Source organism: Pelophylax lessonae (genome assembly GCF_965119305.1).
Source record: "Pelophylax lessonae genome assembly, chromosome: 1".
Lineage (NCBI taxonomy): Eukaryota > Metazoa > Chordata > Amphibia > Anura > Ranidae > Pelophylax > Pelophylax lessonae.
In genome coordinates, this window is record NC_138768.1 from 147,643 (window position 1) to 174,974 (window position 27,332).

General features: G+C 49.5%; 1 protein-coding gene across 1 annotated transcript in view; it reads right to left on the bottom strand.

Moving 5' to 3' along the window:
• Nucleotides 1–754: 754 nt before the first annotated feature.
• Nucleotides 755–27,332, bottom strand: part of M1AP (meiosis 1 associated protein) — a 36,939-nt gene continuing 10,361 nt past the window's right edge. The window contains exons 2-9 of the mRNA XM_082243504.1: nt 19,880–20,065; nt 19,600–19,774; nt 18,020–18,154; nt 16,046–16,166; nt 15,822–15,963; nt 9,572–9,772; nt 5,931–6,086; nt 755–909 (exon numbers count right to left, since the gene is read on the bottom strand). Of these exons, the coding sequence (XP_082099630.1) occupies nt 775–909; nt 5,931–6,086; nt 9,572–9,772; nt 15,822–15,963; nt 16,046–16,166; nt 18,020–18,154; nt 19,600–19,774; nt 19,880–20,065 (1,251 nt within the window). The 3' untranslated portion in view covers nt 755–774. The remainder of the gene's footprint in view (nt 910–5,930; nt 6,087–9,571; nt 9,773–15,821; nt 15,964–16,045; nt 16,167–18,019; nt 18,155–19,599; nt 19,775–19,879; nt 20,066–27,332) is intronic.

Here is a 27,332-nt window from a genome sequence, read left to right on the forward strand (position 1 = left end):
CCCCCCAAACTTATCATTACTGAACACTAGAACGTGTGAGAAGGACTGACCCCCCAACTGTTTTGGGATCGATCTCAAACACCTAATGATAAAAAACCTGCAGAACATGCTTCGGATTATGAGCGGAGTCTTTGTAATATTATTATGGGCGGAGTCATTGGAATATAATTAGGGGCGGAGTCATTGTAATATCATTAGGGGCCGAGTCATTGGAATATCATTAGGGGCCGAGTCGTTGGAATATCATTAGGGGCGGAGTTGTTGGAATATCATTAGAGGCCGAGTCGTTGGAATATCATTAGGGGCCGAGTCATTGGAATATCATTAGGGGCGGAGTCATTGGAATATCATTAGGGGCAGAGTCATTGTAATATCATTAGGGGCGGAGTCATTGGAATATCATTAGGGGCCGAGTCATTGGAATATCATTAGGGGTCGAGTCATTGGAATATCATTAGGGGTCGAGTCATTGGAATATCATTAGGGGCCGAGTCATTGGAATATCATTAGGGGCCGAGTCATTGGAATATCATTAGGGGCAGAGTCATTGTAATATCATTAGGGGCCGAGTCATTGTAATATCATTAGGGGCCGAGTCATTGGAATATCATTAGGGGCCGAGTCATTGGAATATCATTAGGGGCCGAGTCATTGGAATATCATTAGGGGCCGAGTCATTGGAATATCATTAGGGGTGGAGTCATTGGAATATCATTAGGGGCGGAGTCATTGAAATATCTAAAGAATATGAAACAAGAAGTCAGGTCTGAAGACTTAGTTTTCATCATCGTGCAGAAATCGGATCTTCGGTGAGTTCTCCTCTCTGTGTTTCCCGCGTTTACGAGGAAGTGGGGATACGAAAGGTAAGGGGGCAATCGCGGCTCTTGCTTTTCCACCACTGGAAGACCCCTAAGAAGAAAAATTCACATACAGCATTCATTAGCTTGTGCCGTTGGATGGCAGTATGAAAGATGTTTCCCTCCATCTGCAACATGTCAGAAAAAGGGGTGTGGTTTCAATTGCTGCTGATTTCATTGTACCATTACTCACAGAAATTATACACAGACCAGTAATAATAATAACACCAATGGAAAGGCTGTTCAAAAATCAGTAACCTAAGACAGAAGATGTAGATAGGATGCGGTGGCAAGCCACGGGCAGGATGGGGTGTGCAATAAGCCACGGGCAGGATGGGGTGTGGAATAAGCCACGGGCAGGATGTGGTGTGCAATAAGCCACGGGCAGGATGGGGTGTGCAATAAGCCACGGGCAGGATGGGGTGTGCAATAAGCCACGGGCAGGATGGGGTGTGCAATAAGCCACGGGCAGGATGGGGTGTGCAATAAGCCACGGGCAGGATGGGGTGTGCAATAAGCCACGGGCAGGATGGGGTGTGGAATAAGCCACGGGCAGGATGGGGTGTGGAATAAGCCACGGGCAGGATGGGGTGTGGAATAAGCCATGGGCAGGATGGGGTGTGGAATAAGCCATGGGCAGGATGGGGTGGAATAAGCCATGGGTAGGATATGGTGGTAAGCCATGGGGGGAACGATGGGGTGGTAGGCCATCGGGGGGGCACGATGGGGTGGAAAAGGAGGTGGTTCTCCATAAACATACATGGCATAATCTATAAACACCCCAAGGCTGACTGGTTTAGAAGGAAGAAATTATTATTATGGGATTTTGTTGCTGAGAGACCATCCTTATACTGGGGATGAGTTCTGCTCGGTGCACCAATCCAAATGCCCATGAGCTCCTATATAACAAATCTATGTTAGGATGGTCCTTGGGTGATCAGATCTTCCAAACGCTCTTCAATGTCTATGGCTGCCCAGACTCGGCATACATGACAAACGATTACATGTTCAAAGATTAGGTCTGGCATAGATGTGATATGATGGCTGTAAATAAATCATCCCTATAGATGGGGGGGGGGGGGGGGGCAGAGGATCTATCCAGTGTACAGTACATACAGTGAATATAATCTTCACCCACAGACAATATTCAGAGCTGGACGAGGGCCACATAATATCTGCTACTTACCGTAAAATCCTTTTCTTGGAGGGACACAGGAAATCAGATACAGTCGGTTATACTGCCACCTATAGGAGGACTGGACACTGACATAAAATCGTAAGTCAGCCCCTAGATAACCCTCCTCTACCCAGCATTCCTAAGTTTTAGGGCAAAGCAGTACCAGGAGCATGAAGAGCGTTGGGGGGAGGGGGGGGCCTAATAGACTCAGAGAAATGGATTTTACGGTCTCATCCATTGAGGGACGCAGGAATCCACAATTAATCAGAATATCGAAAAGCTGCCCAACAGCGAAGCCACCATTCTATTGGCTGAACTAGAAGGATGTTTGTCTGCCACTGACAGGCCTGACGATGAGGATTAGGGACCTCCTGGACCAGGACCAACGGCTGACACTGATGAGGTGGAGCCCCCTTCCAGACGAGGGTACTACACAACCAAGGGGAGAACACAGAGGATCACCCAACCAAACAAGGATAAATAAAGACACCACCAGAGGGGAACACCCAACCTGAACCAGGGAGAAGCTGAGCAACCAGAACCCACCAAAACAGGTGGAACAGGAACACGTCCCCAAACAATGCACAAGGACCCCACACCCTGATGTGGTCAACTGAAAAAAAAAAACACTGGGGGCAACCCTGAAAGGAACAGGTCCCAAGAGGGAACTTAGAACAAAGATACAAGTCCACATTGGAAAGCCTGAAGCCTAAGCCTTTAGGACGAAGAGACACCTGGCTGTATATCTCATTACGGAAGGTGTACCGAAACATTGACAGGATCAGCAAAGCACAACAGACCACAAGGGGAGTGAAATGACTCCTCAGATGGTCAAGGAGGGAAGGAGTGGTTTGTATAAGAGGCACCCTGGGGTGTTCCATCTGTGGACCATTCATGGAGGGACAAGGCACTTTGGGGCGTCCTCTCTAAGAGCAGAGCCTACCAGCCAAGGAGAGCAAGCTTCCAATGCATTGTCATTGGGGGGGGGGGGGGAGACAGTGCTAGCAAGGATAATACTCAGAACTCCAGAGCTGGGACCATTATACTTCTGTCACAGGGAGGACCCCCACCCCCTTCCCAGGAGTGAAGACACTACCACACCCAGGTGCTGCCCAGTGGAGTCTGAGCCAGCTCAAGGCATGATCCCCCAACATGAAGAAAGCTATTTGATTCGAGGAACCAGGCGGTAACCCCAGAGATGGAAGTACTCCACAAGCCATATCCCCCAGATACAGGGAGAAGGAACTACCCCACTCACCTGAAGAGGATCGCACTAGAGAGTATCTAGTGCACAGAGACAGGGCCATTCAGAACCCAAGCCTAGGACCATAGAGAGGGAGCTGAAATGGGCCAGGAAAAAACACAAGAGAGGGAGAGACTACCGTGAGGGGGACTTCCCCGCCAATCCTACCCCCCGGCAATGGAGTAGTGATGACAATGGATCTTACAGTACACATTCATTAAAGCTGAACAGCCTCCACCACCAGTGATAAGTAACTGCCAACACCAGAACCCAGCAAAGCCTGAGCCGGGCCAATCTAGATAACGTTAGGCTCTTCAAGAAAGGCTAAATACAAAGATCAATCAATCAGAATACAATGATCCATACAAGGATCTGAGGACGCCTACTGCTGAAGGAAATTAATTAATGGGATTCAGCTGACGCTCCCCCCTACACCTTCTAAATGGGATTCACCTGACCTCTGCCTAGAAATCCTACATGGGAATCAGCTGACCTCCGCCTAGACCTCCTACATGGGATTCCACTGACCTCCGCCTAGACATTCTACATGGGAATCAGCTGACCTCCACCTAGACCTTCTACATGGGAATCAGCTGACCTCCAACTAGACCTTCTACATGGGAATCAGCTGACCTCCACCTAGACCTTCTACATGGGAATCAGCTGACCTCCACCTAGACCTCCTACATGGGAATCAGCTGACCTCCACCTAGACCTTCTACATGGGAATCAGCTGACCTCCACCTAGACCTTCTACATGGGATTCCGCTGACCTCCGCCTAGACCTTCTACATGGGAATCAGCTGACCTCCACCTAGACCTTCTACATGGGAATCAGCTGACCTCCACCTAGACCTTCTACTGAAAATACAAAGCAAAAGAAGGGCGCACCAGCCTAGCGCATTATCCTCAGCAAGTTTATTTGGATAAAATTGTTTAAAATCAAATACTCACAAACAAACATGAAGTTCAGGCACATCAATTCCATACACCTGCCTCCTACCAGAGGATAAACGTCTTTACTGGAAGCAGGGGGCTGACGCGTTTCGAGGCCGTGCCTCTTCCTCAGAGGCTCTGAGGAAGAGGCACGGCCTCGAAACGCGTCAGACCCCTGCTTCCAGTAAAGACGTTGATCCTCTGGTAGGAGGCAGGTGTATGGAATTGATGTGCCTGAACTTCATGTTTGTTTGTGAGTATTTGATTTTAAACAATTTTATCCAAATAAACTTGCTGAGGATAATGCGCTAGGCTGGTGCGCCCTTCTTTTGCTTTGTATTTTCAGTGTCTGGTCGACCACCCTGGTCGTAAGGGGCAGCAAAGCCTAGCCATCATGGATGCCTATTATCAGCACGAGTTCCGGGATTGAGACAGCCTGAGGACCAGGTTCCGAGCGCAGGAAAGGGGGTGCTGTTCAGCACTTATCTTTTTTGGAACCTAGACCTTCTACATGGGAATCAGCTGACCTCCACCTAGACCTTCTACATGGGAATCAGCTGACCTCCGCCTAGACCTCCTACATGGGAATCAGCTGACCTCCACCTAGACCTTCTACATGGGATTCCGCTGACCTCCACCTAGACCTTCTACATGGGATTCCGCTGACCTCCGCCTAGACCTTCTACATGGGATTCCGCTGACCTCCGCCTAGACCTCCTTCATGGGATTATACACCTCCACCTAGACCTCCTTCATGGGATTCAGCTGACCTCCACCTAGACCTCCTACATGGGATTCAGCTGACCTCCACCTAGACATCCTACATGGGATTCCGCTGACCTCCACCTAGACATCCTACATGGGATTCCGCTGACCTCCGCCTAGACATCCTACATGGGATTCCGCTGACCTCCGCCTAGACCTCCTTCATGGGATTATACTTACCTCCACCTAGACCTCCTTCATGGGATTCAGCTGACCTCCACCTAGACCTCCTACATGGGATTCAGCTGACCTCCACCTAGACATCCCACATGGGATTCCGCTGACCTCCGCCTAGACATCCTACATGGGATTCCGCTGACCTCCGCCTAGACCTCCTACATGGGATTCCGCTGACCTCCACTCTCTTTTGAGGGACTCTGAGACTCTAGCTGCCGGTCAGTAGAATCCTTAGAGGATGCGGTCCTGTGGTTGTCCTTCTAAGGTAGGTCACTGATAGTTAGTCTGTACCCTGCTGTGGTTCTAACAAATTTCCTCTCATAGGGGAAGAGTTCCAACCCCCTCCCAGGTGGGCTTAGTGCGCACAGAGGAGGACCTCAGACAGGTACTCATTCCTCCTCTGTCCAGTGCAGCAGGGCCCAGGTACGGCACCCTGAGGTCAGGCCCGGGTACAGCCCCTCTGGACAGCCATCATGTAGTGAGGAATCCCGACTGACCTCAATGGAAGAGGAAGTTTAAAATGAAGAATAAATGGCTGAAATGGGCAAATCAGAGCTGAGAAAAAGTCTGTCCTCCGAGAACACTACCAAAGTGGCATGCTGGGTGGTGGGAGGAGTTATACTAGGGCTATATGTTTGCCAGTGTCCCATCCTCCTGTAGGTGGCAGTATAACCTGAATGAGTTACTTCACCCCTCAATTAATGAAGATGAGAAAAGCTGGAAATGTAACAAGAGGAGGAAATAATCAGCCAGGCATTTCCTGTGTCTGCCTCACCTGGCGGCTCTGACTCCTCCCACCTCGGAAGACTGGAGTGATGGGACGCGGGGGAGGTGCAGGCTGGGAAAGTGTCACCTGTAGTTGTTTGTAGAGATTGCTGCTGATCTGTAGAGGGTTGTACAGCGTGTCCTCCTCCAACCCCCCCAGAGCTTCCTGAGAAAGGAGAGAGAGTTGTGTTAAATACAGAGCCGGGGGACTTCTACAGGAGTGCACCCAATTTACCAATCTGTACAGCATTCCCCCCCCCAAGTATGAGGGTACAGTGTAGTAGGACGCACCCCCCCCCCAGTATGAGGGTACAGTGTAGTAGGACGCACCCCCCCCCCCCCAAGTATGAGGGTACATTGTAGTAGGACGCACCCCCCCCAAGTATGAGGGTACAGTGTAGTAGGACGCACCCCCCCCAAGTATGAGGGTACAGTGTAGTAGGACGCGACCCCCCCCAGTATCCCAGTATGAGGGTACAGTGTAGTAGGATGCCCCCCTCCCCCAGTGTATGAGGGTACAGTGTAGTAGGACGCACCCCCCCCCCAAGTATGAGGGTACATTGTAGTAGGATGCCCCCTCCCCCCAGTATGAGGGTACAGTGTAGTAGGATGCACCCCCCCCCCCAAGTATGAGGGTACATTGTAGTAGGATGCCCCCTTCCCCCAGTATGAGGGTACAGTGTAGTAGGATGCCCCCCTCCCCCAGTATGAGGGTACATTGTAGTAGGACGCCCCCTTCCCCCAGTATGAGGGTACATTGTAGTAGGACGCACCCCCCCAGTATGAGGGTACAGTGTAGTAGGACGCGACCCCCCCCAGTATCCCAGTATGAGGGTACAGTGTAGTAGGATGCCCCCCTCCCCCAGTGTATGAGGGTACAGTGTAGTAGGACGCACCCCTCCCCCCCAGTATGAGGGTACAGTGTAGTAAGACGCCCCCCCTCCCCAAGTGTATGAGGGTACATTGTAGTAGGACGCCCCCTTCCCCCAGTTTGAGGGTACATTGTAGTAGGACGCACCCCCCCAGTATGAGGGTACAGTGTAGTAGGACGCACCCCCCCCCCCCCAGTATCCCAGTATGAGGGTACAGTGTAGTAGGATGCCCCCCTCCCCCAGTGTATGAGGGTACAGTGTAGCAGGATGCACCCCTTCCCCCCCAGTATGAGGGTACAGTGTAGTAGGATGCCCCCCTCCCCCAGTGTATGAGGGTACAGGGTAGCAGGATGCACCCCTTCCCCCCCAGTATGAGGGTACAGTGTAGTAGGATGCCCCCCTCCCCCAGTGTATGAGGGTACAGTGTAGCAGGATGCACCCCTTCCCCCCCAGTATGAGGGTACAGTGTAGTAGGATGCCCCCCTCCCCAAGTGTATGAGGGTACAGGGTAGCAGGACGCACCCCTCCCCCCCAGTATGAGGGTACATTGTAGTAGGACGCACCCCCCCCAGTATGAGGGTACAGTGTAGTAGGACGCACCCCCCCCCCCCAGTATCCCAGTATGAGGGTACAGTGTAGTAGGATGCCCCCCTCCCCCAGTGTATGAGGGTACAGGGTAGCAGGACGCACCCCTCCCCCCCAGTATGAGGGTACATTGAGTAGAATGCCAACTTCCCCCGGTATGAGGATACAGTGTAGAAAAAACTGAAGAAAAAGGGGGACTAAAAAAGGTGTGTGGAAACCAGCCGGCCCCTAGCTTGATATACTCACCCACCAGTCTGCTAACAAACCAAATAAACCGGTCTAACAATGTAGGGTAATAACAGGGGTTTGGTTAACACACATTTGCTAACGCATGTGTAAGCTGCAAGGCCTCTACAAGGCACCCTGTGTATCCTGCAGTCCTAACACTTCCTAACACTACTCAACCCGAGTGTCTCCACAATGGAAGCACATGAATGCTGATGGATGGTTGGGAAACAGGTGAGCATGGAGATGGCCCAATCCTCCCCCAACCTCCTCCCATCCATGACTGGTATTGAACAAACGAATGGCTGTGTAATATCCATGGGGTGCAAACTAAAAAATGACCAGCTGGGAAGCACACACCTCCATTCCTTTAGTACCAAACAGGATACAGTGTAGTAGGACGTACCCCCCCCCTTAGTATGAAGATACAGTGTAGTAGAACCCCCCCCAGTATGAAGGTACAGTGTAGTAGGACGTACCCCCCCCCCTTAGTATGAAGATACAGTGTAGTAGAACCCCCCCCAGTATGAAGGTACAGTGTAGTAGAACCCCCCCCAGTATGAAGGTACAGTGTAGTAGAACCCCCCCCCCCAGTATGAGGGTATAGTGTAGTAGAACCCCCCCCCCAGTATGAGGGTATAGTGTAGTAGAACCCCCCCCCCCCCAGTATGAGGGTATAGTGTAGTAGAACCCCCCCCCCCCAGTATGAGGGTATAGTGTAGTAGAACCCCCCCCCCCCAGTATGAAGGTACAGTGTAGTAGGAGGCCCCCCTCCCCTGGTATAAGTGTACAGTATAGTAGAACCCCTCCTTCCCCGGTATGAGGGTACAGTGTAATAGGACGCACCCCCCCCCCCCAGTATGAGGGTACAGTGTAGTAGAACCCCCCCCCCCCCGTATGAGGGTACAGTGTAGCAGTACCCCCCCAGTATGAAGGTATAGTGTAGTAGAACCCCCCCCCCCAAATATGAAGGTACAGTGAAGTAGGACGCCCCCCCAGTATGAGGGTACAGTGTAGTAGGATGCCCCCCTTCCCTGGTATAAGGGTACAGTGTAGTAGAACCCCCTCAGTATGAAGGTACAGTGAAGTAGGACGCCCCCCTCCCCTGGTAAGGAGGTACAGTGTAGTAGGACGCCCCCCTCCCCTGGTAAGAAGGAACAGTGTAGTAGAACCCCCCCAGTATGAAGGTACAGTGAAGTAGGACGCCCCCCTCCCCTGGTATGAAGGTACAGTGTAGTAGGACGCCTCCCTCCCCTGGTATGAAGGTACAGTGAAGTAGAACCCCCCCCAGTATGAAGGTACAGTGTAGTAGAACCCCCCCAGTATGAAGGTACAGTGTAGTAGGACGCCCCCTTCCCCTGGTAAGAAGGTACAGTGTAGTAGAACCCCCCCCCCCCCCCAGTATGAAGGTACAGTGAAGTAGGACGCCCCCCTCCCCTGGTAAGAAGGTACAGTGTAGTAGGACGCCCCCAGTATGAGGGTACAGTGTAGTAGGACGCCCCCCTCCCCTGGTATGAAGGTACAGTGAAGTAGAACCCCCCCAGTATGAAGATACAGTGTAGTAGAAACCCCCCAGTATGAAGGTACAGTGTAGTAGGACGCCCCCTTCCCCTGGTAAGAAGGTACAGTGTAGTAGAACCCCCCCCCCCCCCAGTATGAAGGTACAGTGAAGTAGGACGCCCCCCTCCCCTGGTAAGAAGGTACAGTGTAGTAGGACGCCCCCAGTATGAGGGTACAGTGTAGCAGTACCCCCCCAGTATGAGGGTACAGTGCAGCAGTACCCCCCCCAGTATGAAGGTACAGTGTAGTAGGACGCCCCCCTCCCCTGGTAAGAAGGTACAGTGTAGTAGAACCCCCCCAGTATGAAGGTACAGTGTAGTAGGACGCCCCCCTCCCCTGGTAAGAAGGTACAGTGTAGTAGAACCCCCCCAGTATGACGGTACAGTGAAGTAGGACGCCCCCCTCATACCTGGACTCGCTGGAGAGCGCCCTCTGTGATGGGTCCGGGAAGTGTTGGCGGTTTGATGAGAAGTAGAAGCTCCCGGGGAGCCAGCGGACGTAGCAGTAACGCCATTGAGTCCGATGCTGAGATAATGAAATGTGACAAAACTGGGGGGGCCCACGTCACCGATCGCTGACTACTGCACCCCAAGAGGGACAGCGCTCCGCTCTGCAAGATAGAGAAGAGAATAACCGGGGGAGGGGAGGAGGGGGGTGAGAGGAAAGGGGGGATAGAAGAGGAGGGGGTGAGAGGAAAGGGGGATAAAGAAGGAGGGGGGTGAGAGGAAAGGGGGGATAGAAGAGGAGGGGGGTGAGAGGAAAGAGGGGTTACAGGAGGAGGGGGTGAGGAAAAGGGGGATAGAAGAGGAGGGGGTGAGGGGAAAGGGGGATAGAAGAGGAGGGGGGGAGAGGAAAGGAGGGTATAGAGGAGGGGGTGAGAGGAAAGGGGGGATATAAAAGGAGGGGGGAGAAAGGAAATGGGGATAGAGGAGGGGGGATGGAGAGAGAGGAAGTCATATAGAGGGTGGTGACAAAGGGTTGCCAGAAGAGGCGGCCTCCTTGGGCTCTAACAGAATGGGGAGCAAAAAATGCCTGGACCTCCAACCTATCCTGCTGTAGTAGTTCCCAGCTCATGGTGGGGGAGGGGCACACTTTGGCCTTTATCCCATTTCCCAGCAGTGAATCTTCATCATCAGGAGAAAGCTGTACTACCTAAACTTACCAATAGGAGTCTGGCCTCAAATCTTCCACAGTGTCCTCACCCCATCCCTTCTCTATGGCAGTGAAACTTGGAGCCCTCTCACCTACCTACCAATCCAAATGGGGCTCCAGCCCAAAAGGAATATTCCATCTGGAAGTCCTCTGGAAGGCACCTCCAACATTGCATGTCAGGCTGAGCTAGGAGGACCCATAGGGGGGCATCATCCTCCTTGTACTACCTACAGTAGGGCGCTATCCGACTGGGACCACCTACAGGAGGGTGCCAACATACCGGGACCACATACAGGAGGGTGCCATCCTCCCGGGACCACCTAATGGAGGGCACTATTATACTGGGACCACCTACCCGGAGGAGCTATCATAATGGGTCTACCTACTGGGAGGAGCTATCATACTGGGACATCCTACAGGAGGGCTCTATTATACTGGGACAATCTACAGGAGGGCGTTATCATACTGGGACCACCTACAGGGAGGAGCTATCATACTGATACCACCTACGGGAGAATCTATCATACTGGGACCACCTGCAGGAGGGGGCTATCATACTGGGACCACCTGCAGGAGGGGGCAATCATACTGACACCACCTACGGGAGAATCTATCATACTGGGACCACCTGCAGGAGGGGGGCTATCATACTGACACCACCTACGGGAGAATCTATCATATTGGGACCACCTGCAGGAGGGGGCTATCATACTGGGACCACCTACGGGAGAATCTATCATACTGGGACTACCTGCAGGAGGGGGCAATCATACTGGGACCACCTGCAGGAGGGGGCTATCATACTGGGACCACCTACAGGAGGGGGCCATCATACTGGGACCACCTACAGGAGGGGACTATCATACTGGGACCACCTACGGGAGAATCTATCATACTGGGACCACCTGCAGGAGGGGGCAATCATACTGGGACCACCTACAGGAGGGGGCTATCATACTGGGACCACCTACAGGAGGGGGCCATCATACTGGGACCACCTACAGGAGGGGGCCATCATACTGGGACCACCTACAGGAGGGAGCTATCATACTGGGACCACCTATGGGGAGAAGCTATCATACTGGGACCACCTAAGGGGAGGAGCTATCATACTGGGACCACCTACGGGGAGGAGCTATCATACTGGGACCACCTACAGGGGGACGTTATCATACCGGGACCACCTACAGGGAGGAGCTATCCTATTGGGTCTACCTACAGGGAGGAGCTATCCTCTTGGGTCTACCTACAGGGAGGAGCTATCGTACTGGGACCACCTACAGGAGGGCACTATTATACTGTGTAGCACCCTCCTAGTCAGATGCTAGATAGTAGGTATAGGGAAGCAATAGGTAAAGCATTTGATTTCTCTGCTTATCAGGGAACTGGATCTACTAGTTAGGCCTGTTCCATGTGTTCCATGGGCTGAGGGAGTGTCCCCACTGTATCCAATAGAGAGGTACATATGAAAGTGGAGGAAACCCAGCCAATGACACACAGGCGTTGATAAGGTCCCATGGGTTTGGCACAGAGAGTGGTGCATCATGGAATGGGGTATAAAAGCCAGGAGCACATGAGGCAGGGGGTCTTTGGGCGGGAAGCCAGGTCCCGAAAAGGAGGGTGATGGCTGTCTCCTCTTCTGTAGCTGTGGATGGTGGTCACAGGCAGTCCGCCTGGTGAACCAAAGTGTGGGGCTGAATCCAGAGGTCCAGGAAAGCTGACTGGTGGAGTTGGAGGCAACAGTGACTCTGGAAAAACAGTATCTGGGAGTACAGTGGAACTTGCCCAGGGGTCTGCCCAGGAAGGGGACCACTTCAGAGGATAGAGTCAGTGGACGGGTGTCAGCACACAGAGAGAGAGAAAGGGGGTGCCAAGTTTAGAGCCCTGAAGAGAATTGCAAGCAGGAACACCTAAAATATCTTCACTTCAGTGGCAAAGTGAAGCAGCGGCCTTGCCGCATCCTAAAGTCAGTTGTCCTCAAGACTGTGAATAGTTATTAGTTGGAGATCTAATCTCAGATGTAGGAGTCTGCGACAACCTGGATTCTACCGATCACAATTAGCGTAAATCACAACATAACAAGGCACGAGGGGAAGATAAGAACCCTAAACTTCAGAAGGGCAAATTGTGTTCAATGATAGAGGAAATAAACTGGGACCAAACCCTGGGATCACTGACCATGGAGGAAAAATGGGAATGCTTTAGGAACATATTAAGCAAAGGCATCTTGCAGTGCATTCCTATGGGAAATACATTTAGAAGAGACAAAGCCAAACCTGGCTGGCTAAACTGCAATGTAAATAAACTTATTAGAGAAAAAAAATGGCCTTCAGGAAATATAAATCAGAGGGCACAGTATCGGCTTTCCAGCTATAAAAGGAATCAAATAATAAATGTAAATCCGAAATCAAAGTAGCTAAAATCAACTTTGAGAGACAAATAGCGGAGGATAGTAAAGAGAACCCAAAGAAATTCTTTAAATATATCAACAGCAAAAAAGCTAGGGCAGAGCATATTGCACACATAATTAACAATGATGGGAGGATGGTTACAGAGGACACTGAAAAAGCAACCGTGCTGAACGCTTTTTTCTCCTCAGTCTTTACACAGGAAACGGAGGGGTACACTGACCATGACTGTATGGGGTACACTGACCATGACTGTATGGGGTACACTGACCATGGCTGTATGGGGTACACTGACCATGGCTGTATGGGGTACACTGACCATGACTGTATGGGGTACACTGATCATGACTGTATGGGGTACACTGACCATGACTGTATGGGGTACACTGACCATGACTGTATGGGGGTACACTGACCATGACTGTATGGGGTACACTGACCATGGCTGTATGGGGTACACTGACCATGACTGTATGGGGTACACTGACCATGGCTGTATGGGGTACACTGACCATGGCTGTATGGGGTACACTGACCATGACTGTATGGAGTACACTGACCATGACTGTATGGGGTACACTGACCATGACTGTATGGGGAACACTGACCAGGACTGTATGGGGTACACTGACCATGGCTGTATGGGGTACACTGACCATGACTGTATGGAGTACACTGACCATGACTGTATGGGGTACACTGACCATGACTGTATGGGGTACACTGACCATGACTGTATGGAGTACACTGACCATGGCTGTATGGGGTACACTGACCATGACTGTATGGAGTACACTGACCATGACTGTATGGGGTACACTGACCATGACTGTATGGGGTACACTGACCATGGCTGTATGGGGTACACTGACCATGACTGTATGGGGGTACACTGACCATGACTGTATGGGGTACACTGACCATGACTGTATGGGGTACACTGACCATGACTGTATGGAGTACACTGACCATGACTGTATGGTTAGTAGTAATACACAGGACTTGCCACTATGGCTAACAGAGGGTGAAATCAGGGAAAGGCTGGATAAAAATAACACAAACAAATCACCAGGCCCGGATGGCGTACATCCGAGAGTACTCAAAGAACTCAGTAAGGTTATATCTAGACCACTGTTCCTGATCTTTGCTGACAGTATTAGGACAGGAGATGTACCAGGGGATTGGAGGAAAGCTAACGTGATACCGGTATTCAAAAAAGGGGCAGAGGCATATCCCGGGAAATTATAGGCCTGTCAGTCTGACATCGATAGTATGTAAACTTCTGGAGGGGATGATAAGGGACTATATCGTAGAGTTTGCTAAAGAAAACAATATCATCAGCAGTAATCAGCATGGGTTTACAAAGGGGCATTCGTGTCAAACCAATCTGTTAACATTCTACGAGGAGGTGAGCTGTGAGCTAGATAGGGGGAGACCAGTGGATGTGGTGTACCTGGATTTTGCTAAGGCGTTTGATACAGTTCCCCACAAACGCTTGATTTATAAATTCAACCACAAGGTTTGCTCTTGGATAAGGAACTGGGTAAAGGGGCGTGTCCAAAGAGTGGTAATAAACAACGCATACTTCGACTGGTCTGGTGGTGGTAAGTGGGGTCCCCCAAGGCTCAGTTCTGGGACCAATTTTTTCAATTTATTCATAAACAGCACTGAGGACGGGGTCAGTAGCTCGATCTCAGGTTTTGCAGATGACACAAAATTAAGCAGGGCAATAACTTCACATCGTGAGGCAGAAATCTTACAGAATGACCTAAACAAAACAACAGAGTGGGCAACGACATGGCAAATGAGGTTTAATGTGGAGAAGTGCAAGGTATTGCACTTAGGGACCAATAATATAAAAGCAATATACAAGCTAGGGGGGGAACCTCTGGGGGTATCAAAATGGAGAAAGATCTGGGAGTCTTAGTGGAAGATAGATTTAGCAACAGCATGCAATGTCAAGCTGCAGCTGCCAAAGCCAGCAGAATATTAGCATGCATAAAGAAAGGGATGTATTCCAGAGATAAGACTATAATCCTTCCACTTTATAAAACTCTGGTCCGACCGCATCTGGAGTATTCTGTCCAGTTCTGGTCGTCAGTGCTCAGAAGGGATGTATTGGAGCTTGAGACAGTACAAAGACGGGCAACAAAACTTATTAGGGGATTGGAGGACCTTAATTATAAAGAGCGTTTAGAGGCACTAGATTCATTCTCCCTGGAGAAGAGACGCCTGAGAGGGGACATGATAGCGATTTACAAATACCTCATCGGTGATCAGAGCACAGAAAAAAAAAACTGTTCAGTCGCAAGGAATGCATGAGGACTCTAGGACATACAATGCGATTAGAGGAGAAGAGATTTAACCTCAGGCTATGCGGGGGGTTCTTTACTGTTAGAGCTACAAGACTGTGGAATTCCCTGCCACAAATGGTAGTAACTGCGGGGAGTATGGCTACTTTTAAAAGACTATTGGACATACATCTCAAGAAAAAAAACATTCAGGGGTATGAGAAATGAATAGGTCCACACACACCTACACAGGGGGAACTGGATGGACTATTGTCTTTATTCAACCTCACCTACTATGTAACTATGGAGTATCCCACGCATCCCTTCTCCTATCCCAGTTCTAAATAAAACTACAAAACAAAATCCCCTGGACTGATCATGACTGAGCCAAGGACTTAAAGTGATAAGTTTCTGCAACCAGTTGTTACGAGTAACCCAAGGGAATCCAGAAAGTGTTATATCCAGCAGTCCTCTAGGGGGCAGTGCTACTACTGGGAACACCAACAGGGAGGAACTATCATACAGGGACCACCTACAGGAAGGAGCCAACATTCCGGAACCAACTACAGGAGGGTGCCATCATTCCGGGACCACCTACAGGAGGGCGTTATCATACTAGAACCACCTACAGGAGGGGGCCATCATACTGGGACCACCTACAGGGAGGAGCTATCATACTGGGACCACCTACAGGGAGGAGCTATCATACCGGGACCACCTACAGGGAGGAGTTATCATACCAGGACCACCTACAGGGAGGAGCTATCATACTGGGACCACCCAACTCATCCCATCTCATTAGCTGCACCTGCAGACAGTGACACAAGGCCTGGAAATTCTCCTGGTTGAATTCCAGCTGATCCCAGTCCAGTTCCCAGCATGCAGTGGGGTTGAGAATGGATGAAAGTCCATACAGCATGGAGCCACACACTCCCTGAGAGGACAGAGCTCTGGAAGGAGAGAAGATCGCAGTCACCACTTAAATACAGAGCAGAGGCCGGCCATGGGGGGGGGGGGGAATCAGACTCTTACCGAAGGATCCGGATGGTCTGTGGGACTCCGGGGGTGCGCTCCTGTTCACCATCATGAGGGAGACCTCCGAGGAGGAGACTGGGAGGGAGGAGAGGGCGGTGCACATCGCAGATGATCTGTACTGTAGATGGAGAGGAATGGGGGGTTCATGTCATGGGGAAGTTCAAAAAAGATCATTGCAACCCCCCCCCCCCACCCCCGAGTGTGAATGACCCCCCTATAAAATGATGGCATACTAGGTAAGGTGATTATTATAGAGGCTACACCCCCAGAGTGTGAATGACCCCCCCTCTATATAATGATAATATCCTATACACTCAGTATAACCTTTATATCCAGTATATAAAACAAGATGCCCCACCCCCCCCCCCCCATATAATGCTAATATACTTGTAGTGCCCTCCTAGATAGGTGTACATCATTTTTGGTTTCTCTGCTTAACAGAGAGCTGTGATTGTTTAGTGAGGTCTGCTCAGTGTGCTCTGGTGCTGCTCATGCTGTCTGGATGTTTCACACCAATCCAATAGCTAAGGAGTATATTGGACAGTGGGTGGAAACAAAGCAGATTGTACAGCATCTGTACAGCCCTGGCCAATTAGAAGAGGATGTACCCCAAAGCATGCTGGGTACCTGTATTTATATCTGAAGGTCACATGGGCTGGTAGTCCAGTCTACCTCTAGGTCCAGGTGGGGAGGGGGCTGCTGCCTCCCCCAGCACAGGCTGCTATGTGGCCTTAGGTAGTTGACCTGAAACATTGAAGTTGCAACCCATGGTCCTGACTGAGGGAGGCTGTCCATGGATTCTGTCTGGTACCACTAAAGAGGGCTGCTGTGTGTGCTTCAGGAACCTTGCGAGTACAGACCCCCCCACAGGGGATCCCTGGGGAAGTGTGGTGTTAGATCCCCCTCTGGGTGCAAGAAGTCAGATATTGGGTGCAAGCTAAAGGAGACACTGGCTAGTGTCTTGAAGAGCCAAGGATCACTGAGTTCCTTCAGCTACTGTCAAGACCTGGACCTGAACCTGGGACCTCTGCTGTGTCTGGCAATGACTCTGCTTGCTGAGCTACCTGGAATGCTTGACAGCTCTCTGCTACCTGGAATGCTTGACAGCTCTCTAGACAATTCCTTGAATGATCCTGCCTTGAATCTTGTTTGCCTTGAACCTTGAACTCTTTGCTCCTCCCATGAACTTCCTGATATTAGCAATGTCTCTGCACTTCCTGGTTGCCAGAATATTGTGCCTTCACCAGCCAATATCTTGCTCTTGTTTCTCCTACTGCCGACCGTGTCTTTGCTACCATTTGTTACCGACATTTGGCTTGTTCCTCAACTACGCTTCTGCTTGATCCCTACCTGCTATATCTGCTACTGGACCATGGCTTGCTCACCTCCTGGTTGGGCTATCCTGAGGACTGCAACCTGGTACCAACAAGCAGCAAAGCCCATCTCCACCACCCGGAGCTCTGGTGAATACCGTTTAGTACTTAGACCCCGCACCTCAGGTGAACCCGTATCGTCAGCCAGGGTGACCTGCGTGAATATCTATTCAACCTGTCAGTGGGTGCTACTCCACTGCCATAGCTACTGGCCTCCGAAACTGACTCCAGATAGTGACAGCTACCAAGGGACTTGTTCATCCTATACCAAGGCTGTATGGTCCAGCAGATGATCTGTTATTCAGTTCAAGCCAAGTGAGGCTAAGTGAGAGTTGTCCTCATCTGTGCTGTTCTATTGAGAGAGTTGTCCTCACCTATGAATAGTTAATTTGGAGTATCCTTCTACTATCCAAGTTCTCCAAATAAAATAAAAAACAAATCCCCTAGACTAATCTTTGAAGATAACGAGCATAAGAGTGTGTGCACCTGGCTATATGAAAATACCCTGTATCTGGCTGTAGAGTAATCAGTGGGAGACCTGGCCAATCCAATATCCAGGCGACTCCTGCAGAGGTAGCGCTATATTCTGTACACTCACACTTATTATCTCCTTTGGGAAAGATAAGGCGGACCTCTTCCCTCTCAGATTCAAACAGCCAGGCTTTGAAGAAACTCTCCAGACTGAGAACATCCCCGGCACTCACCCGGAGTTCAATGTCATAGATGTGAGACCCTACAAGAGACATAGAACTTTACATCACCAGAAATCCCTAGAACATGGAACTAAATATCATATAAGGAATGCTGAGGGCCACAGAATGGACTGAGAACATCACCAGAAATATCAAGGCCTCACTGTCCTGCCTGATATGGAGGAGAGCAAGGACATAACTAGGCATGACCTGGAATGACACATCATGTATGTAGAAGATGGAGGAGTATGGAGGAGATGGAGAACATAACCAGGAATGACATGTCATGTATGTAGAAGATGGAGGGGTATGGAGGAGATGGAGAACATAACCAGGAATGACATGTCATGTATGTAAAAGATGGAGGGGTATGGAGGAGATGGAGAACATAAACAGAAATGACAAGTCATGTATGTAGAAGAGGGAGGGGTATGGAGTAGATGGAGAAAATAACCAGGAATGACACGTCATGTATGTAGAAGACAGAGGGGTGTGGAGGAGATGGAGAACATAACCAGGAATGAAACATCATGTATGTAGAAGATGGAGGGGTATGGAGGAGATGGAGAACATAACCAGGAATGACATGTCATGTATGTAGAAGGTGGAGGAGATGGAGAACATAACCAGGAATGACATGTCATGTATGTAGAAGAGGGAGGGGTATGGAGGAGATAGAGAACATAACCAGGAATGACATGTCATGTATGTAGAAGGTGGAGGAGATGGAGAACATAACCAGGAATGACATGTCATGTATGTAGAAGATGGAGGAGATGGAGAACATAACCAGGAATGACATGTCATGTATGTAGAAGATGGAGGAGATGGAGAACATAACCAGGAATGACATGTCATGTATGTAGAAGATGGAGGGGTATGGAGGAGATGGAGAACATAACCAGGAATGACATGTCATGTATGTAGAAGATGGAGGGGTATGGAGGAGATGGAGAACATAGCCAGGAATGACATGTCATGTATGTAGAAGATGGAGGGGTATGGAGGAGATGGAGAACATAGCCAGGAATGACACGTCATGTATGTAGAAGAGGGAGGGGTATGGAGGAGATAGAGAACATAACCAGGAATGACACGTCATGTATGTAGAAGATGGAGGAGATGGAGAACATAACCAGGAATGACATGTCATGTATGTAGAAGATGGAGGAGATGGAGAACATAACCAGGAATGACATGTCATGTATGTAGAAGAGGGAGGGGTATGGAGGAGATGGAGAACATAACCAGGAATGACATGTCATGTATGTAGAAGATGGAGGAGATGGAGAACATAACCAGGAATGACACGTCATGTATGTAGAAGATGGAGGAGATGGAGAACATAACCAGGAATGACACGTCATGTATGTAGAAGAGGGAGGGGTATGGAGGAGATGGAGAACATAACCAGGAATGACACGTCATGTATGTAGAAGATGGAGTGAAGGGACCACACTCCTAGAAACATGTTCATACTACATACTGTGATCCGGATCTCTGGTGGGGTCAGGAGAGGCCTCGTTGCTCACGCCGTCCTCCACATCACATGACAACTGGACAACCAGCAGTCTACGCAATGAACTCAGATCAGATTCCTTCAACCCTTCATTCAGCTCAGAGGCCACTTCTTGTCCCGGGCGGGTGGACAGCACCAACACCTGTGAATGAAACAAGACCGACAATCTGAGCATTGTCTACACCAATCACACCACCGCCAGTGTGCTCTGCTCAGTCCGTGTATGGAATGATTGGAGGGGTTTTACCTCTACAAAGGAGTTGTGTGTTCCGGCTCCATAAGCGCTGTGCTGGGCCAGCTGTCTGTTCTGCTGCAGAGCGTCAAGGATGGCCAGAGACAGTGCGCGGGTCCGGAGGGCCTGAGACCCCTCCCCACAGATGGAGTAAAGCTCTGATAGGCAACTGTGAAGGCGAATGAAGTTTCCTCTCAGGGGCTAAAAAACAAGTCAAGGATGGAGAGACCTGAGATACTTCATAAACCTGCATATCACACGGGGGATGGGGGGCCAAGGGGAGACAGAACAGGCAGCTGCCTTGGGAGCTTCAATTAAATAGAACACAAAAGTGTTGGGTGGAACTGGCAACCTACTCGCCTGAAGAAGTCATTGTGACGGTGTTCACCGTCACTGGAATTTAAGGACAGATGGATGATGGTTTGGATTGCTTTATATTTGTCAGCAAGGTCTCCATGTAGAAATATTGAGATTTGTTCCCATTTGCCATGAGGTCTTTGACCAGGAAGTACAACTCCTAATATGGTAATTCCAGGAAGTTCAATGAGGTGACTGACTGTCTAACAATGTTGCTTTTGTCTGAGGTGGCTTTCCATTCACCTATTGTCAGGTGTGCTAATGAACTCACCTGTTGTCTGCTAAGGGATGTATTGACACTCAGAGTAATGTGTATTGGGGGCTCATTAGGGAACCATTGTTCTGTATCTGGCTATTGTGTACATTGATTGTCCCCTGGGGGCTTCTGTCTCCTTACACATAACAGTTCTTCTAAGCAAGCTAACGGGCCAATCCCTGCTGACTCATTTTCAAGTCCTCATTTGCATGGCTAAGGAGGACCTGAAGGAGAACGGCATCTACTGTGCAATTGACCAATGGGAAAGCGGTTTTTGGGGGCAGGATGTTCCAAATTCTGTATAAAAGTGTGTTGTGTTCTTCCAATAAATCGTCTTCCTGTTTGAACTTACATACAGCCTGCTTGGTGTTTGTTCTAATGGATTCTGAACGGCACATAGCTGTAGTTCAGATCCCGGATCCTTGGTTGACCGAACATTCAGACGTTGCGATCTGCAAGCTGACTCACTAGAAGCAGAGGAGTGTCGGGAGAGCGGAAGCGAGCGAGCCAGGGTCTCGTTACAGTCATCTTTAATGGGTGGCTGCAATTGGATCATTTTCCTTTGGCTTACTCACACCTATAGTGGTCCCCTGTACCTTCCTCCCACCTATACCGGTCCCCTGTACCTTCCTCACACCTTTACCGCTCCCCTGTACCTTCCTTACACCGATACCGCTCCCCTGTACCTTCCTCACATCTATACTGGTCCCCTGTACCTTCCTCACACCTATACCGGTTCCCTGTACCTTCTTCACACCTATACCGGTCCCCTGTACCTTCCTTACACCTATACCAGTTCCCTGTACCTTCCTCACACCTATACCGGTCCCCTGTACCTTCCTCACACCTACACCGGTCCCCTGTACCTTCCTCACACCTACACCGGTCCCCTGTACCTTTCTCACACCTATACCGATCCCCTGTACCTTCCTCACACCGATACCGCTCCCCTGTACCTTCCTCACACCTATACCGGTCCCCTGTACCTTCCTCACACCGATACCGGTCGCCTCTACCTTCCTCACACCTACACCGGTCCCCTGTACCTCTCTCACACCTACAACGGTCCCCTGTACCTTCCTCACACCTACACCGGTCCCCTGTACCTCCCTCACACCTACAACGGTCCCCTGTACCTTCCTCACACCTATAACGGTCCCCTGTGCCTTCCTTACACCTATACCGGTCCCCTGTACCTTCCTAACACCTATACCGATCCCCTGTACCTTCCTCACACCGATACCGGTCCCCTGTACATTCCTCACACCTATACCGGTCCCCTGTACCTTCCTCACACCGATACCGGTCGCCTCTACCTTCCTCACACCTATACCGGTCCCCTGTACCTCTCTCACACCTACAACGGTCCCCTGTACCTTCCTCACACCTACACCGGTCCCCTGTACCTCCCTCACACCTACAACGGTCCCCTGTACCTTCTTCACACCTATAACGGTCCCCTGTACCTTCCTTACACCTATACCGGTCCCCTGTACCTTCCTAACACCTATACCGATCCCCTGTACCTTCCTCACACCTATACCAGTCCCCTGTACCTTCCTCACACCTATACCGGTCCCCTGTACCTTCCTCACACCGATACTGCTCCCCTGTACCTTCCTCACACCTATACCGGTCCTCTGTACCTTCCTCACACCTATACCGATCCCCTGTACCTTCCTCACACCGATACCGGTCGCCTCTACCTTCCTCACACCTATACCGGTCCTCTGTACCTTCCTCACACCTATACCGATCCCCTGTACCTTCCTCACACCTATACCGGTCGCCTCTACCTTCCTCACACCTATACCGGTCCCCTGTACCTTCCTCACACCTATACCAGTCCCCTGTACCTTCCTCACACCTACACCGGTCCCCTGTACCTTCCTCACACCTACACCGGTCCCCTGTACCTCCCTCACACCTACAACGGTCCCCTGTACCTTCCTCACACCTACACCGGTCCCCTGTACCTCCCTCACACCTACAACGGTCCCCTGTACCTTCCTCACACCTACACCGGTCCCCTGTACCTCCCTCACACCTACAACGGTCCCCTGTACCTTCCTCACACCTATACTGGTCCCCTGTACCTTCCTAACACCTATACCGATCCCCTGTACCTTCCTCACATCTATACCGGTCCCCTGTACCCTCCTCACACCTATACCGGTCCATTGTACCTTCCTCACACCTATACCGGTCCCCTGTACCTTCCTCACACCTATACCGGTCCCCTGTACCTTCCTCACACCTACACCGATCCCCTGTACCTTCCTCACACCTACACCGGTCCCCTGTACCTTCCTTACACCTATACCGGTCCCCTGTACCTTCCTCACACCTATACAGGTCCCCTATACCTTCCTCACACCTACACCGGTCCCCTGTACCTTCCTTACACCTATAAATCTCACCTGTACCTTCCTCACAGCTACACCGGTCCCCTGTACCTTCCTCACACCTATAAAGCTCACCTGTACCTTCCTCACACCTACACCGGTCCCCTGTACCTTCCTCACACCTACACCGGTTGTAACGGAACCGCGACCCCCACTGTACTTGTGGACTTCCTTCAGTATACAGCTTCCTCCCAGTCGTGAACATAGATATCAACTTTTCCAGCTGCCCCTGTGATGGGAGTCACTTTGGTTGGGACCAACCTAAGGTAACCCAGCTTACCTTAGAGAAGTTGGGAAATCCCTGTCTCAGGTCCCCGCCCCTCCTATGTGTAAGTCACCCTGTGTCTATTAGGGACACAGAGTGACCGAGAAAATTATGGACTTAATGGACACACAATATGGTTTGGATTACTTTAAAATGGGACAGTAATAATTATCAAGAAATATGCAGATTTAATCCCACTTTACACTGTGAGACCTATAGACTGTTGTAGCCTGTTGTCATGAAGTCTGGGACTCCTAAATAATCAAAGCAATGCTTAGATGTGTATTCCATGTACTTCGATGTAGGAGACGGACAGTCTGTCACTGGTGGTCTCTTCCTATTGTCTGTATCATGGGGTGTTCTGTGTTTATACTTAGGATAATGTGAAATTTTGTATTAACTTTGTTGCCGGGCAGGCTGGTTTAAGTGCGCTAAATTAAAGTGGAGTTCCACCCTGAACATTTTTTTTTACCTAAAAATACCCCTGGGACAGTCAGGGCTAGTGCATTTAGCCTCTGAACTGTCCCGTTTCACTTACCTTTTAGAAGAAATACTTACCTTGAAAATGTCTTGTCCAGCGCTGACATCTCAGGTGTGGGCAGCTGAAGCCGGAGCGTCCTCTTTGGTGACGTCAGAGTCCCAGAATGTCCTACAACGGCCCAGCTCGTCACTTCCGGTGCAGTCATCCCTGCACAGCTCCTGAACCGGAAGTGACGGCGCGGGCCGCGGCCACAGAGGGAGGAAGAGGAAGGAAGGTAAGTATATTTTCATTAAGAACAAGGTACGTGAAAAAAAAAAAATTGAATTATCCAAATCTTTTTCAGGATATTTTCTTCTATTAGAAACTGCAACGTACTGGGTGAGAGGATGGCCATAAAGTTAGAGGGGCTCTTAAACTAGGTGATGGGGGGGGGGAGGGTACAGATGTATAATTAGCCAGTGCGGAGCAAGATTCAGAGGACACAAATGGGGACATTAGCAGTAGGGTGTTCAGAGCTCCTAAACCCAGGGGGGGTATGGGGAAAAAATCACAAGAGCAGCCTAAAAACAACATCAAATGAGGATATAGGCAACCGGACAAAATTACGAGGTTTACCAATGCAAGAAGCCTGGCCAACAAGATGGAAGAGCTGGAGCTGCAGATGATTGAGGAGGACTTAGATTTTGTGGGGATAACAGAGACTTGGTTCGAAAGCTCTCATGATTGGATGGCGACCATTCAGGGGTATTCCCTTTATCGCAGGGATAGAGAAGGTACAAAAGGGGGAGGGGTATGTCTGTATATTAAGAACAGTATACAGGTAAATATGAGGGATGATATTAATAATGGAGCTATGGACGAGGCAGAATCCCTATGGGTAGAGCTTCAAAGGGAAGGCACGGTGGGGAAAGTAATAGTGGGCGTATGCTATAGGCCCCCCCACCAGAGGGAGGAGGGGGAGGCAGACCTCATTTTACAGATAGGATTGGTCAGATGGTGAACGCACTGACAAGAAATGCGGTACTTGACCTACTGATTACCAACAATACAGACCTGCTCATGGATATAGAAATACGGGGCAACTTAGGAAACAGTGACCATAGGTCAATAAGTTTCAGTATTAATTACAGTAATAGGAAACACAAGGGTAATTTAAGGACACTGAAATTCAAAAGAGCCAATTTCCCATAACTGCTCTTTCTGCTAGAAAATATCAAATGGGATAGAACCCTGGGAACAAAGAACACGGAGGAAAAATGGGAGTGCTTCAAGAGCATACTAAACAAAGGGATTGGCCAGTGCATTCCAAAGGGAAAAAAATGTAAAAGAGCAAAACTAAACCCTGGGTGGCTAAACTCCAACATAAAATGCATATTAATACTAAAGAAAAGGCCTTCAAAAAATACAAGACTGAGGGGTCATTGGCAGCATTCAAGCATTACAAAGAGTGTAATAAGAAATGTAAGGGCGAAATCAGGGCGGCTAAAATAGAACACGAGAGACATATAGTGGAAGAGAGTAAAAAGAACCCCAAGAAGTTCTTTAAGTATATAAACAGTAAGAAAGCGAGGTCAGGACACATTGGCCCCATAAAAGATGATGAAGGAAATTTGGCCACAGAGGACAGAGAAAAGGCAGAAGTGTTAAATAATTTCTTCTCTTCAGTCTTCACAAAAGAATCGGGGGGCTACACGAACCCAGCTTGTAAGGCCGAACTAAACAACACACCTCAGGAAGTGCCGCCATTGCGAACAGAAGATAGACTTAGAACTAAACTAGAGAAACTTAACATGAATAAATCACCGGGACCGGATGGCTTGCACCCGAGGGTTCTTAACCGGTTGCCGACCGCCGCACGACTATATACTGCGGCGGTCAGCCCCGGCCAGGCAGAGTGACGTATCGGTACGTCACTCGCCTGTCACTGACTTGCGAGCCTATCGCGGGCGGGCGCGCGCCCGCCGAGGCGCGCGCCCGCCGCGGCTCGTTCACAGGCAAGTCAGTGCGTGTGACCGGCGGACTCGATGTCCGCCAGTCACACTGCGATCGCTCCTGTGAAGGGAGAAAGACAGAGCAGCTTGTGTAAACAAGCTGCCTGTCAGTTCTCCCTGTGTAAAAGTAAAGATCTGACCGTTCTACTATGTAGAACGGTTGATCTTTGCTTTTACACCAATAGCAATGTCCCTACACAGTAGAAAGCACGCCCCTAGGACACACTTAACCCCTCCCTGTCCAATAAAGTTAACCCCTTCCCTGCCAGTGTCATTTTTGCAGTAACAGTGCATATGTATAGCACTGATTACTGCAGTAATGTCACTGGTAACCCCAAAAGTGTCAAAAATGTCAGTCAAGGGTCCGATCTGTCCGCCGCAATGTCGCAGTACCGAAAAAAAAAAATCGCAGATCGCCGCCATTACGCGTTAAAAAAAAAAACACCAAAAATGACAAAAATCTTTCCCTTTGTTAGTAAACGCGATAACTTTTGCGCAAACCAATCAAAATACGCTTTTTGCGATTTTTTTTTACCAAACATAGGTAGCATAAAACAAATTGGCCGAAAAATGTTAAAAAATTTTGATTTTTACTTTTTTTTTTGGGGAATTTCATATAAAAAAATGTGAAAAATATTGTTATTTTTGCAAAATTTACGCTCTTTTTTTGTTTATAGCGCGTGATCAAAAAATCGCACAGGTGATCAAATACCACCAAAAGAAAGCTCTGTTTGTGGGAAAAAAAGGACGTCAAATTCGTTTAGGTACAGCGTCGCACGACCGTGCAATTGTCCGTTAAATCACGCAGTAAAAAAATCGCAAAAAAACCCCTGGTCCTTTAGCAGCCAAATCCTCCGGGGCTTAAGTGGTTAAAGAGCTCAGCCAGGTGATTGGCAGACCATTATTCTTGATCTTTAAGGATAGTTTACAGACGGGTATGGTGCCAGCTGATTGGAAAAAAGCCAACGTGGTACCAATATTTAAAAAGGGGCCGAGATATATCCCGGGTAACTATAGGCCGGTCAGCCTAACATCAATAGTCTGCAAGATTTTGGAGGGGATGTTAAGGGACCACATACAAGACTTTAGTAATGAAAACTGTATTATTAGTAGTAATCAGCATGGATTCATGAAAAATCGTTCTTGACAAACCAATCTATTAACCTTCTACGATGAAGTGAGCTGCCACCTAGATAAAGGAAAGCCTGTGGATGTTACATAGTTACATAGTAGTTGAGGTTGAATAAAGACAATAGTCCATTCAGTTCAACCTGTGTAGGTGTGTGTGGCTGTAATCATCTCTCATACCCCTGAATGTTCTGATCCTTGAGATGTAAGTCTAAGAGTCTTTTGAAAGCCACCATACTTCCCGCAGAAACCACCTCTTGTGGTAGAGAATTCCACAATCTTGTAGCTCTAACAGTAAAGAACCCCCTGCGTTGCCTGAGGTTAAAACGCTTCTCCTCTAATCGCATTGTATGTCCTCGAGTCCTCTTGCAATCCTTTCGACTGAATAGCTTTTTTTTCTATGCTGAGATCCCCATTGAGATATTTATAAATTGCTATCATGTCCCCTCTAAGGCGTCTCTTCTCCAGGGAGAATAAATCGAGCGATTGCAGACGCTCTTCATAATTAAGGTCCTCCAATCCCCTAATCAGTTTAGTTGCCCTTCTCCGGACTCTCTCCAGCTCCAACACATCCCTCCCGAGGAC